Raw genomic sequence first — 15,460 nt, 5'->3', positions numbered from 1 at the left:
TAATATGATGTCTCCCTTTGTCCTCACAACAGATCTACAATTTGTTCACAGCAAACAAATTAAGCATTAATCTAACAAAGACTATTAGAGTCCATACAAACAAAACTGTTCTCCCAGCACCAGGAGTAGACATTAATAATAGTGTGCTAATAGAAACAACGTATGCAAAGTTTCTTGGGGTCCAGTTGCTGTTCTTGTTGTGGTCTTCACCCCTATGATTGGTTGGATGCAGCTCTCCATCGGTCCTGTGCAAGTGTCTTCACTGTGCATATTGTTGCAATCAACATCCACTTGAACCAGCATACTGTAGTCAAGTCTCGGTCTCTGTCTACGCTTCTTCTCTAAAGGTTGGTTATTTGTTAGTACTTTAGGGTTTATCCAGTTAATCAATCCCTTCTTTTAGACAATTGTGCCATAACACTCTGTTGCTCACAGTTTTGTTCTGTTTCTCACCATTAATAATCAGATCTACCCATCTTCTGTAGCAGTACATTTCAGAACCTTATATTCTTGTTAATATTGTTTTATCTTCCAGGTTGCGTACATATAAGCCTCTATTCTAAACAAGTACTCCAGAAAACTCTCCCTAACCTTTCCAATTTGTATGACATTTTAATTTTTTATTTTCCAAAAACTTTTTTCGTAATATTGCCAGTCTACATTGCATATCCACTGTACTTTGCCCAGTGTCTGTTTTGCTTTTTTTCTTGTTCCCGAAAGTAGCAGAAATTGTGTACTACTTGTAGTGTTTTATTTTCCAGTCTAATTCCCACAGTGTCACCTGATTTAATTTTTCTATACTCCATTATCTTTGTTTTACTTTTCTAGATGTTCACGATCTCAAAGCTTTTATTTTTTCTCTCCGAACTTAAGTTTCCTTTACAAATTTCTCCTTGCTCAGAGTACAGATTGAATAACATTTGGGATAGGCTACAACCATGTCTCACTCCCCTCTCTACTACTGCCTCCTTCCTATATCCGTTGTCTCTAATGACTGGTTCCTCTATTTGCTGTAGATAACCTTTCATTACCTGTATTTTATTCTTGCTACCTTCAGAATATCAAAGAGCATATTCCCATCAATTTTGCCAAAATGGTGCATAAATCTACATATGCCATATGAGAGTACTAGCTGTGCAGACTGTCGTTAAATTATTAGAACCTACTTGTACTTAATTTGATGGAACCAAACTACACAAAAACTCCCTCAAACAATTAACGTTAGTTTAAAACTGTGTGCCCGACCGAGACTCGAACTCGGGACCTTAGCCTTTCGCGGGCAAGTGCTCTACCAACTGAGCTACCGAAGCACGACTCACGACCGGTACTCACAGATTTACTTCTGCCAGTATTCGTCTCCTACCTTCCAAACTTTACAGAAGCTCTTCTGCGAAACATGCAGAACTAGCACTCCTGAAAGAAAGGATACTGTGGAGACATGGCTTAGCCACAGCCTGGGGGGTGTTTCCAGAATGAGATTTTCACTCTGCAGCGGAGTGTGCGCTGATATGAAACTTCCTCGCAGATTAAAACTGTGTGCCGAACCGAGACTCGAACTCGGGACCTTTGCCTTTCGCGGGCAAGTGCTCTACCAACTGAGCTACCGAAGCACGACTCACGACCGGTACTCACAGCTTTACTTCTGCCAGTATCCGTCTCCTACCTTCCAAACTTTACAGAAGCTCTTCTGTGAAACATGCAGAACTAGCACTCCTGAAAGAAAGGCTGCTGTGGAGACATGGCTTAGCCACAGCCTGGGGGATGTTTCCAGAATGAGATTTTCACTCTGCAGCGGAGTGTGCGCTGATATGAAACTTCCTGGCAGATTAAAACTGTGTGCCCGACCGAGACTCGAACTCGTGAGTCGTGGTTCGGTAGCTCAGTTGGTAGAGCACTTGCCCGCGAAAGGCAAAGGTCCCGAGTTCGAGTCTCGGTCGGGCACACAGTTTTAATCTGCCAGGAAGTTTCATATCAGCGCACACTCCGCTGCAGAGTGAAAATCTCATTCTGGAAACATCCCCCAGGCTGTGGCTAAGCCATGTCTCCACAGTATCCTTTCTTTCAGGAGCGCTAGTTCTGCATGTTTCGCAGAAGAGCTTCTGTAAAGTTTGGAAGGTAGGAGACGGATACTGGCAGAAGTAAAGCTGTGAGTACCGGTCGTGAGTCGTGGTTCGGTAGCTCAGTTGGTAGAGCACTTGCCCGCGAAAGGCAAAGGTCCCGAGTTTGAGTCTCGGTCGGGCACACAGTTTTAATCTGCCAGGAAGTTTCATATCAGCGCACACTCCGCTGCAGAGTGAAAATCTCATTCTGGAAACATCCCCCAGGCTGTGGCTAAGCCATGTCTCCACAGTATCCTTTCTTTCAGGAGTGCTAGTTCTGCATGTTTCGCAGAAGAGCTTCTGTAAAGTTTGGAAGGTAGGAGACGGATACTGGCAGAAGTAAAGCTGTGAGTACCGGTCGTGAGTCGTGGTTCGGTAGCTCAGTTGGTAGAGCACTTGCCCGCGAAAGGCAAAGGTCCCGAGTTCGAGTCTCGGTCGGGCACACAGTTTTAATCTGCCAGGAAGTTTCATATCAGCGCACACTCCGCTGCAGAGTGAAAATCTCATTCTGGAATTAACGTTAGCTTTATTGACCACGGCCACAAGTCACAGCGAAAAATACATGACTTTTTCGATTGTTCCGAGCTTGAAATTCCAAATCGCTTAACATGCGGGAACGAAAATCAGTGTTATCTGATAACTATGCACAAACTCTTCTATGTGCATGGAAGATACAGGTAATCAGAGAATAACAAAATGAAACACATGTATACAAGACACAGTACCTCTGGTGTGTGGTGCGAAATGTTTAGTGGCACAGTGTTTGTAAACACACGCACACGGCATGTGCGATGCAACACTAAGTAACGTCGCAATGTCGCCACATCAGCCCCCGAGGTGGAAGTGGAGTGCTGTTCCAAATATCTGGCTGGAAACTAGATGTGGTTCCCGGATCTTGAGGTACATGTTGACAGGTCTGCAGATGTTGTAATCTGCGCCACTGGCTGTGAAGTCAGTGATGAGGTAGTTGTTGGTCGAGGCCATAATCTTAGATGCTGTGGCATTGTTGCTGATTGGAAGACATAAGCTGGTTTAATGCTTTCTACAGAAAAAGTGGTCACCTTTACATTAATTGAAATGTCAGTTGTCTTGTCCCCCTTTTCACCATGTGGTAGGGTTCTGAGTATTGCGGCTACAATGACGGTTTGATGCCTTCCATGCACAACATGACTTGTAAACAGGTTTTAAAGTCTTTATACATGAAAGTAGCAGCTGTGCCTTGCCCTTGAGCCTAGTGTGGCATATTGGTGATGTCCCTTCTGAACGCAGTAGGTAGGAATGACCAGTTTTTATGTGGTCATGTCACAATACAGGTTGGCACCACTCCTTGGAATCTGGATGAGTTGGAGATCCATCGCCAATGTTTCGGTTGCTAAAAGTCCTTGTAGTTTCTTTATCTGATTGTTGAGCTGCAGCAAGTTTGGTGCAGCCAATCCTGCTGGTTATACTTCCGACCTGAGACAAACAATTGGCCACCACATGCACCATCCGTCCATTCCGAATTGCAAGGTGAACATTGTCTGACTGTGTTGCCTAGGTGAACAGTTCGTATTGTTATGACAAAAGGTGTAAATTAGCAGGTTGTGATTTTGTAGATAATAAAGCTTCTAGGTGAGGCCTTGAAGTATTTGATGAGCTCATAAATGGCCAGAAGTTCTGTCTACGCACCCCAGAGCTTTTGTGAGAGCGATTAATTACGCAAGAAAAGTCCAAGTGGTTGCCACGTGTCATTATGTTGTTTCAATGCTGCACCAGTCCCCATCTGGCTAGCATCAGCTAGTACTGCCAGAGGTGCGGTAGGCTCAGGGTGTGCAACTAGTGCAGCATCTGGGATGCTCTGTTTGACTGCTTCAAATGCCACACACTTTTGATCAGTCCATGATATCAGCAAGTTACACTTGTTCTTTGGGCTGGCGACCACTGCTCCTGTAACTCTGCAATGTGTGGCGAGTGACGGCGATAAAAATTTAACACGGATGAGGTATCTATACAATTTCTTAGCCATATTTGGGCTTGAGACCCGTAAGATACCTTCCACCTTCTCTGGCAGTGGTAGCAATCCTGCTGTTGTTATTCTATGCCCTGGGAAATTTACTTGGGCTGACAAAAGACACACGTAGCAGTGTTTAGACAACGTCATGGTGTTCCAACTGCTTGAACACTTCTAATAAATGCTACCGATGTTATTCGGTCACTGATGAAAAAACTAAAATATCAACCATGTAAGCAAAAGAAAAAGTTAGCCCCTGTAGCACAGAGTCAATTAAACATTCCATGTTTGAGCAATACTCGTAAGTTCAAAAGTCATAAATTTCATCTCAAACTGGCCAGAACTAGTGATGATTGCTCTCATGGGCCTGTCTCATTCATCTACAGGGATCTGTGTGTTAAGCTTTAGTGCAGTCAAAGATGCTAAAAATAACTGCACCACTCAACACATAATTATAGTTTCATAACGACGACACTGGATATCTATCTGGTATTGTTCTGACATTCAAGGATTTATAGTCACCACAAGGCTGCCATGCGCCACCCTTTTTAGGGATCAATGTAGCAGTGAGGACCAGGGACTGTTGGAAGGCCACATTCCACCTTCACAAATCATACTGTGGAGCTCTACCTTAACAGTTTTAAGATGATGTGGAGCCAAACATCTGCAATATACGGGGGAGCCATCGGTTATCTTTATGAAGTGGACAGCGTTGTGCCTTACCTCCTTAGGTGTTCCAAAGGTTCATGTTAGAACCAGAAATCCATGCAGCAGCTCTCCATACTGGTTGTCTGCTGCCCGAATTACTTTCTCAGTGTGAATGGTTGCACCCTGCCAAAACCTGGGTACTGTTAAACATGTTGTATTGTCAAATAGGTGTGAGTTCTTCACATCCGGCAGCAGATTGTAATGGACAAGGAATTTTGCTCTGATGATAGATTAGGCATTGTCTGCAATTATAAAATTTCACATGAAGGCTCATCTTAAATCCAGATCTAGTTCCAAGTGCAGTGTGCCAAACGTTGTTATGACCGAGTTTTTTGCAGTGATCAGATAGAATAATGTGGGTGGTGAGGGTGGTGACTTCTGTAGATAAATTGACAAATCGGATCCAGTTCTATTAAATATTTTCAGCTGGAGTGCCTCTCACTAGCAAAACAGGTGCGGAGACACTGATCAGCAATTGGAGGAGTCACCTACTTCCAACCGCTGCACCGAGCGGGGTGGCACAGTGGTAGCACACTGGACTCGCATTCGGGAGGACGACGGTTCAATCCCGCGTCCGGCCATCCTGATTTAGGTTTTCCGTGATTTCCCTAAATCCCTCCAGGCAAATGCTGAAAGGGCACGGCCGACTTCCTTCCCCATCCTTCCCTAATCCGATGAGACCAATGACCTCGCTGTTTGGTCTCTTCCCCCAAACAATCCAATCCAACCGCTGCTGCTATTTGGGTAAATGCAGCGAGTTGTGCATCTGCATGCTTGCTTCCTGAATTTCGCGTGATACCAGCAAAACCTTGCTGCTAAGACTCAGTTTGCGGAGGAGGTAGTTGATTATCTGTTGCACAATCATCGGCAGTGTTGATTTTGCCCTCAGTCATTGCTTGAGTCACTTTGAGATAGCAGTTCTTCGGTCTGATGTGTCAGTAGATCTACCTTGTTTGCCAAGGCATCGTAATCCTTGAGCAGTACAGTTGTCATCACATTGTGGAGTTTATCTGCCAATTCCACTTACAATGTCCAAGGGTGTGTCAAACTGTGATTGCATTGACAGGTGGTGCCAACGACTGTTCGATATTGTGCACAGTACGCTGTTCAGAATAGTTTCCACATCTACGTTGCTTCATGGATGCTGCAAATAGTACAAAGGCTTTCTGTTTCTAATATACTCGTGAATGAGAACCTGGCGGATTTGGTTCTCCCACAAAGCTGCCACTCGCCAGACCAATTCTGCTTTAAGCCGGTCATAGATGTTAACTTTGGTGCCGAGGTAATTACATCTTGCACTTCTGTAATGTACTGGCTGTCTAATTGGCTTACTACCAGTGTGAACTTAGTAGCATCTGCTGGAATTGTGCGATAGAAAAAACTGGCCTTCACTTGCACAAACCACAAAGCTGGATTGGGTGGCCAGAAAGGTGGTAGTTTTGCAGCCAGCCGTGACATTGTGGGATTGAAATCAATCATTTTGCAAATTCCTTTGGTAGTGCTTGTTAATCCAATAAAACTATGCGGATAAATCACGTGAGGCTCACCATTTTGTGGTACAAACTGTACAGACTGTATTTCGAGTATTAGAACCTCTGTTTATTTAATTCAGTGGAACCAGACTACACAAAAATCCCTCGGAACAGTTAACAGTGGCTTTATTGATTACAGCCACAGGAGACAGTGAAAAATACACACCTTGTTCAATCATTCTAAGCTTAAAATTCCAAATCACTTAAAAAGAAGGGAACAAACATCAGAGTTATCTTGTAACTATGCACAAACTACACTACATGCATGGAAGATATAAAAAAAACATTAGCCAAGAATAACGAAATGTTTGACAGCATGGTGTTTGTAAACACACGCACACAGCGCATGTGATACAACACTACATAATTGAGTGACGTCATGTAGTTTTGTCTTTGTTCAGTATATCGTCTAACTTAAGTCATAGGGTCAGTATTGTCTCGTGCGTGCTTCACTTGTCTGGAGACCAAACTGATATACCCCGCATTCGGCTTCTACCAATATTTCTGTTCTGTGAACAATACACGTACATCTAAATCCATACTCCGCAAGCCACAAGGGGTGCGTGGCGTAGGGTACCGTGAGTACCTCTATCGGTTCTCCCTACTATTCCAGTCTCGTATTGTTCGTGGAAAGATTGTCGTTATGCCTCCTTGTGAGCTTTAATCTCTCTGATTTTATCTTCATGGTCTCTTTGCGAGATATACATAGGAGGGAGCAATATACTGCTTGACTCCTCGGTGAAGGTATGTTCTCGAAACTTCAACTAAAGCCCATACCGAGCTACTGAGCATCTCTCCTGCAGAGTCTTCCACTGGAGTTCATCTATCATCTCCGTAACACTTTCGCGATCTATTCTCTATATCTTCTATCAACCCTATCTGGTACGGATCCCACACTGGTGAGCAATATTCAAGCAGTGGGCAAACAAGTGTACGTTAACCTACTTCCTTTGTTTTCGGATTGCATTTCCTTAGGATTCTTCCAATGAATCTCTGTCTGGCATCTGCTTTACCGACGATCAACTTTATATGATCATTCCATTATAAATCACTCCTAATGCCTACTCCCAGATAATTTATGGAATTAACTGCTTCCAGGTGCTGACCTGCTATATTGTAGCTAAACGATAAAGGATCTTTCTTTTTATGTATTCGCAGCACATTACACTTGTCTACATTGAGATTCAATTGCCATTCCCTGCACCATGCGTCAATTCGCTGCAGATCCTCCTGCATTTCAGTACAATTTTCCATTGTTACAACCTCTCAATGTACCACAGCATCATCCGCAAAAAGCCTCAGTGAACTTCCGATGTTATCCACAAGGACATTTATGTATATTGTGAATAGCAACGGTCCTACAACACTTCCCTGGGGCACACCTGACATCATTCTTACTTTAGCAGACCTCTCTCCATTGAGAATGACATGCTGCGTTTTGTTATCTAGGAACTCTTCAATCCAAGCACGCAATTGGTCTGATAGCCCATATGCTCTTACTTTGTTCATTAAACTGTGGGGAACTGAATCAAACACCTTGTGGAAGTCCAGAAACATGGCATCTACCTGGGAACCTGTGTCTATGGCCCTCTGAGTCTTGTGGACAAATAGCGTGAGCTGGGTTTCACATAATCGACTTTTTCAAAACCCATGCTGAATTCTACAGAGTAGATTTCTAGTCTCCAGAAAAGTCGTTATACTCGAACATAATATGTGTTCCATTCTACAACTGATCAACATTAGAGATATAGGTCTATAGTTCTGCACATCTGTTTGACGTCCCTTCTTGAAAACAGGGATGACCTGTGCCCTTTTCCAATCCTTTGGAACGCTGTGCTCTTCTAGAGACCTACAGTACACCGCTGCAAGAAGCGGGGCAAGTTCCTTCACGTACTCTGGAACTGGTATCCCATCAGGTCCAGCAGCCTTTCCTCTTTTGAGCGATTTTACTTGTTTCCCTATCCCTCTGTCGTCTATTTTGATATCTACCATTTTGTCATCTGTGCGACAATCTAGAGTAGTAACTACAGTGCAGTCTTCCTCTGTGAAACACTTTGGAAAAAGACATTTAGTATTTCGGCCTTTAGTCTGTCATCCTCTGTTTCAGTACCATTTTGGTCACAGAGTGTCTGGACATTTTGTTTTGATCCACCTACCACCTTGACATAAGACCAAAATTTCTTAGGATTTTCTGCCAAGTCAGTGCATAGAACTTTACTTTTGAATTCATTGAACACCTCTCACATAGCCCTCCTCACACTACATTTTGCTCCTCGTAATTTTTGTTTGTCTGTAAGGCTTTGGCTATGTAATGTTTGCTGTGAAGTTCCCTTTGCTTCCACAGCAATTTTCTAACTCAGTTGTTGTACCATGGTGGCTCTTTTCCATCTCTTACAATATTGCTTGGCACATACTCATCTAATGCCTATTGTACGATGGTTTTGAACTTTGTCCACTGGTCCTCAACACTATCTGTACTTGAGATAAAACTTTTGTGTTGATCCGTCAAGTACTCTGAAATCTGCTTTTTGTCACTTTTGCTAAACAGAAAAATCTTCCTACCTTTTTTAATATTTCTATTTACGGCTGAAATCATCGATGCAGTAACTGCTTTATGATCACTGATTCCCTGTTCTGTGTTAACTGTTTCAAATTAGTTCGGGTCTGTTTGTCACCAGAAGGTCTAATATGTTATCTCCACGAGTTGGTTCTCTGTTTAACTGCTCAAGGTAGTTTTTAGATAATTCACTAAAAAAAATTTCACAGCATTCTTTGTCGCTGCCACCCGTTATAAACATTTGAGTCTCCCAGCCTATATCCAGCAAATTAAAATCTGCACCCAGAACTATAACATGGTGGGGAAATCTACTCGAAATATTTTCCTTCAGGTGCTCTGCCACAACAGTTGCTGAGCCAGGGGGCCTATAGAGACATCCAATTACAATGTTTGAGCCTGCTTTAACTGTGACCTTCACCCAAATTATTTTACACTTCTGATCTCTGTCAATTTCCTTTGATACTATTGCACTTTTTATCGCTATAAACACGCCTCCCCCCTCACTGTCCAGCCTGTCTCTGCGGTATACATTCCAATCTGAGTTTAGAATTTCATTACTGTTTACATCTGGTTTCAGCCATCTTTCTGTCCCTAGTACCATGTGGGCATTGTGACTGTTAATGAGAGCAGTTCTGGGACCTTTCTATAGACACTCCTGCAGTTTACTATTACCACATTGATATTGTTATTCCCGGTTGCGTTTTGCCTACTACTACCTTGCCGCGTCTCAGGAGGTGTCTTGGCGGGCCTAGGGAGGGAACTATCTAACCCAAAAAAACCACATGTACACTCCACACGTATTCTGCTACCCTTGTAGCCGCTTCCTGCGTGTAGTTCACGCCTGACCTATTCAGAGGGACCCTACATTTCTCCACCCGATAGCGGAGGTCGAGAAATTTGCACCCCAGATCCCCGCAGAATCGTCTGAGCCTCTGGTTTAAGCCTTCTACTCGGCTCCAAACCAGAGGACCGCGATCGGTTCTGGGAACGATACTACAAGTAGTTAGCTCAGATTCCATCCTGCGAGCGAGGCTTTCCGCCTTGACCAATTCCGTCAACCGCCTGTACGAACTGAGGATGACCTCTGAACACAGACGGCAGGAGTCATTGGTGCCGACATGAGCAACAACCTGCAGTCGGGTGCACCCAGTGCTCTCTATCGCTGCCGGTAGGGCCTCCTCCACATCTCGGATGAGACCCCCCGGCAAGCAGACAGAGTGAACACTGGCCTTCTTCCCCGACCTTTCCGCTATTTCCCTAAGGGGCTCCATCACCCGCCTAACGTTGGAGCTCCCAATAACTAATAAACCCCTCACCCCATGTGCCTGCTCGGACCTTGCTGAAGGAGCGGCCACATGTCCACTCACAGGCAGAGCGGGCGATGCTACACGGCCAGCCTCCACATTTACCCTCCGCCTCGTGCGCCGCGAACGCCGCTGAACCCGCCACTCCCCTTGGGGAGAGGGTGGCCCAACCGCGCCCAATACCCGCGAAGATGTCTCGGCAGCAGGGACAGTGGGTGAAGCATGTAACACTTGGGGTGTACCTTGTGACGCACCAGACTTCCTACTGCTGCTACACTCAGAGGCAGCAGCCTGAAGACGGCTGACCGCGGCCATCAACACGTTCAGCTCTTCGAAAACAGTGGCCAGCTCCTCCTGCGTCCGTACACAGCAGTCACACATCCTATCCATCCTAAGAAATCACTTTACTGTAGAGAGTTAATCAAATTTTAACTAGACTGCTAATTCACTAAAGCTGACTAAACTGTGGTTACTAGACACTTCTTGTTGAAAACAATGAAAATAAGTACCACCTGTCTCTGAAATGTATTCAGAACAAACACTAGCACTACCGGCACTACAGCTGACTAAATGGACTCTCTCTGACTATATTCAAAACAGACATGAAATCTATGGAACACTATTACTAGCACTCGAAAATTAAAGCTTCCTAAAAGCAAATACACATGGAAGAAGAAGTGAGAAGTAAGAAAAACACAGTTAATACTTAAATTAACATATCTCACTGCACAGCAGATGTGAAGCAGACAGCAGTTATGATGACACTGACACTGCTGGCACTATGGCTGACTAAAGGGACTCTTTCTGACTGTACTCAAAACAAACACGAAATCTATGGAACACTATTACTAGCACTCGAAAATTAAAGCTTCGTAAAAGCAAAAATACACAAAATATGAATTGACAAGTAAGAAAAATACAGTTAATATTTAAATTAACGTCACTGCACAGCAGATTTGAAACAAACAACAGTTACGACGACACTGACGTGTTAGTATTTTGCAACCATGACTTTTAAGTTGATAGTTGGGTAATGTTCTAATATTCACAAGGTTATATTCAAAAATGTCAGCACCTGCCTTTTTTGGAATTGGAATTATTACATTCTTTCTTAAGTTTGAGTGTATTTTGTCTGTCTCATATATCTTGCACACCAAGGGGAATAATTATGTCATGACTGGCTTTCTTTCCAAAGGATCTCAACAATTCTGAGGCATGCAAAGTGGTTTGTTTCGTCTTACATCTTTCAGTGCTCCATCAAATTCTTTTCTCAGAATCACATCTACCCTTTCACTTGCTTCATCTTCTACTACCCTAATACTGCCTTCAAGTTTCTTTCCTTTCTACAGTCTTTCTCTATATCTCCTACACCTGTGAGCCTTCCTTTCTTTGCTTTATACTGCCTTTCCATCTGAGCTCTTGATATTCATACAATAGCTTCTGTCTCTGAAGTTTACTTTAATTTTCCTGTTGGCAACATGTATCTTTCCTACAGATATATGTACTTCTACTAGTTTTTCATTTCTCTGCTAGTCATTCCTGCTTTTCCATTTTCCAATTTGTCAGTCTCACTCCCTCCCATTCAAAACATTTACTGTATTTTAATATTTAATTGTTTCATTAGTTAAATTCACTACCATGTTATCCAAAGACTTCTACTGAGCATTATCTTTTTGCCAGTTTGATCCTCTGCTGTCTTCACAATTCCATCTATCAAAGATATCAATTCATCTTCTATTGTATTTCTTCCCACTGTTTTAGTCAGTCGTTGCATAATGCTCCCTTTGAAACTTATAATAACCAGAGGTTCTTGCAATTTATCCAGGTCCTGTCTGTTGAAATTCATATTTTCTGCCATTTTTAATTTTCAATTCATAACTAACAATTGTGGTCCGAGTCAATATCTGTTCTTGGGAATGTTTTGCAGTTTCAAATCAGATTCCTAAATCTCTGGTTCACCACTGTATAAAGTATCTAAACCTTATTTCAAAATTCCTAAATCAAGTGTTTGTAATGATTAAATTATGTCCTTGGCAAAATTTTATCATGTGGCTTCCCCTTCATTCTTTTCCCCCAGCTGTCTTCTTCTTCTTTTATCTTTCTTTCTTTTTTTCCCCCCAAAACTGAGTAATTTCTTTTATTTCTTCATGCACATTTTCAATCTCTCATGGAGTAGTAGGGTGTAACTCATACTACTGTGGCAATTCTTTGCTTTGTGTCAGTTTTGATTATTATAATGCATTCACTTGCATTTCTATTTTCTTATTCATTATTAGTCCTATTCCTGCATGACCCATATTTGTTCTTCCGTTGCAAACCCCATACTGATATGACCAGAAATCCTATGCTTGGAGCCACCACACTTCACTAATTCCAGCTACAGTAAAGAAAACGTTCTTACACTTTTCAGTGGACTGACCCAAACAAGTGTAAACTGCAGAGAAGTGTAAAATTCAGGAAAGCATAGGGAACACAACAAGCAAAAATGAATAAATTGCTCTTACTGACTTCCTCTTTGTATTGTTCAGAATCTGAAACTAATACAGGTTAAATTTTGCCTGTTTAAAAAATCTGAAATAATTAAGTGTTTTTATTTCTTTCTAACATCAATAGCTCTACTTTTCTCTCCACAGTATACAAAGCATCAAACACATTATTACCACCTGATGCACTAACAGTGTACATCCTGAAAATGTTAATAGCTCCCATAGCTTCTCTAGTGCTTGGCACAACTGGGTCTTAGTCATCATCATCATCATCATCATCATCATTCTTTTCACCAGTCACTTCTCTCTTCCCTTCTTTAAAAGGATTGAAAATGATGCTGTCTGCTGTTGGCACCTCTGAAGTAATTACTGAAGCATCAATGCTGGCATACCCTTGAAATGTAGACAAGATGCCTTCTGTAACCTCAGACAAATCTTCCAATGGTTCCTGTGTGTTTTCTGTGAATATAAATCCTGCTTTCATGAAACAGTTAGATATGGTTAAAGGAAGCTCATCCATCCATCCTTTGGCTACATAATGCATAGCTTCCAAAGGTGACTTGGTCATAGATTTTGGGTCTGTGCCATTATTGTGAATAAATACAGCCTTCTAGATCAGTATTTTTCAATGTTTCCATTTAAATGAATGGATGATTCCTAGATGTAACAGTTGAAGCTTTGTACAGTTAGGAGGCAGGAACATTAACTTAATATTTCTGAGCTGCAGATTGTCAGGGCGTGCTGGAGATCTGTCAAGTAGTAGCATTATTTCCTATTATTTGTTCCCATTTTAGCATACTCTGCATGCATAATGGAAGTGAAGATGAAACTGGTCATCCATGCAGTGTTGCTGAAATCATAATTAGTGGGTAGAGTGCTCACATTTTTTCAAACACCTAGGCTTTTTCAATTTACCAATTACCTAAGGAAGTAATTTTTCAGACCCATCTGTCTTGACCATAAGTGAAACGGTTATCCTCTGCTTACTCAGTTGCTCACCAAGGCATTTCTCACCTTTAAAACATAAGGTGTTGTTAATGTGTTAAAAAAAAGACCAGTTTCAACAATGTTAAAAATATTTTTCTAGGTTGTTTAAAGAAAGATATTTTGCTGATCTTTTTTCATTTATCCACAGTTCAACTATCAGCACTTACACTTTCATCATACAGCTAGTTATAAACACTGTTGTGATGACTTAAATCAGTCAATCCAAACATTCAATGCTGTGGAATCAATGATCCCGATTCTCTTGTGCTAACAAACTACTGTACGCTGATGGCTCAGTCTATTTACATGTTTTTGCCATGGATCCAGATTGTCTTGCACTTGTTTTGATGATGGGCCAATTTCTGACAATCGTGTTGAGGCCAGAAACAGTAAGTCCTAGGTCCTTTGCTAATTGAACTCACAGTCCAATGTTTGAGAACCGCTATGTGAATGTACTCACCATTGGGGAAGCTTATTCCCCAGGTGTTCTTTCTGCCTGCCGAGAAGACGTAAATTGCAGATATTGGCTTCCTGATCCCCATCACTCACATCTGCTTGGCCTTGGTCAAATTGTTGACACCAGTTCGCTGTTCCTTGTCACGACATTGCATTTGGTCCATGTACCACCAGATTTCACGATGAATCTGTGTGTGGTTCAGAATTTTTACCCACAAGAATCTTACTATTCCACATACTTCAACTTTGTAGTGTATTTCCAGTTGCCATACCATTTTAAACACACTCTGTGGTGCACCTGTTATACAGTCCATAGCAGGACTGTCTGCAGGAAACCAGGGCAACACGTTGCTCTTGTTGCATAATGGTCTTAGCGTGGAATGAAGAGAATAAGTGATTTTCTTAAGTCCCTGCATATGTTAGTTGTGTGTAAAGCGTTTATAATAATTTGTAACATACGATCTTGTTCCAGAACTCTTCAGACAGTATGGTATAGCACCAGTTTCACTGGACTGGGCCCTAGAGTGCATCTCCTGCCACAGCCTCATATCAGTACTTGGATCATTGCTTGCACCTGCAACTCGTGAACAGCTGGCAGGCCCTCCGATACGTTTTCCGCCAGAATGTCTGCTTAGTGAAGAAGAGGAAGATGATGATGAAGAGGAAGAATGTGATGATAACAATAGGTAGCAGAACTGAAGTCGTATATTGAGTTTGTCATATGAATTTACAGGCTCACGAATTTCTACAAAACTGTGCAATTGCATTATGTTCCCTGGTGTGAATATAGATTTATAATTTTTTTTAAATACTGTGAATATGTTTTATTGGCATTAAAGGTACAAAATACTATGGGTTTTCTTGTGAACAACGGGAGTACCTTATACTTACATTATTAGGTGAACACAGTAGTAATAAAAATATGGACTCTTGGTCTGTATTTGTTTCATTTATGTGGTATTTGTTTAGTTGTAAACTGGTCTAGAACATTAGAATCTTGTGATGTAACTTAGATAGAAATGAACCGAATCATGATTACTTCAATTTGCATTGTCATCCTTTCCAAAAGAGAATCGGTATGTGTTTTTAAGTTCCTGTTTGAACTGCAATGTTTATAATCTTCATTGCAATACTATATATCTGTACATAGAAAAGACATAAATTTGTATATTATATTTTCTACATGCAACTCTGAGGAACGGAGTAATAAAACTGGAAAATTGTTGAACATCTTTCTTATTGTTTACATGTAAATGCCACAAAAGCAATGAAATTTTGGAAGAAAATTATATTCATGCATATTATTAAAGTGCAAGAAAAGAATTTATTTCCACTTGATAC

General features: G+C 41.8%; 1 protein-coding gene and 2 non-coding genes across 5 annotated transcripts in view; all 3 read left to right on the top strand.

The window, feature by feature from the left end:
• LOC126354915 (breast cancer type 1 susceptibility protein homolog) overlaps nucleotides 1-15,163 on the top strand; it is a 245,320-nt gene extending 230,157 nt beyond the window's left edge. For all 3 annotated transcript variants that reach the window (XM_050004985.1, XM_050004984.1, XM_050004986.1), the window contains one exon: nucleotides 14,592-15,163. In XM_050004985.1, the coding sequence (XP_049860942.1) occupies nucleotides 14,592-14,809 (218 nt within the window). In that variant the 3' untranslated portion in view covers nucleotides 14,810-15,163. The remainder of the gene's footprint in view (nucleotides 1-14,591) is intronic.
• On the top strand, nucleotides 1,869-1,943 carry Trnas-cga (transfer RNA serine (anticodon CGA)). The gene has a single exon. It is a non-coding gene; the product is annotated as a tRNA-Ser (tRNA).
• Trnas-cga (transfer RNA serine (anticodon CGA)) lies at nucleotides 2,469-2,543 on the top strand. Its single transcript has one exon. It is a non-coding gene; the product is annotated as a tRNA-Ser (tRNA).
• Nucleotides 15,164-15,460: the final 297 nt, after the last annotated feature.

Source organism: Schistocerca gregaria, chromosome 3 (assembly GCF_023897955.1).
Source record: "Schistocerca gregaria isolate iqSchGreg1 chromosome 3, iqSchGreg1.2, whole genome shotgun sequence".
NCBI classification, from domain to species: domain Eukaryota; kingdom Metazoa; phylum Arthropoda; class Insecta; order Orthoptera; family Acrididae; genus Schistocerca; species Schistocerca gregaria.
This window is presented reverse-complemented; position numbering and strand designations above follow the sequence as displayed.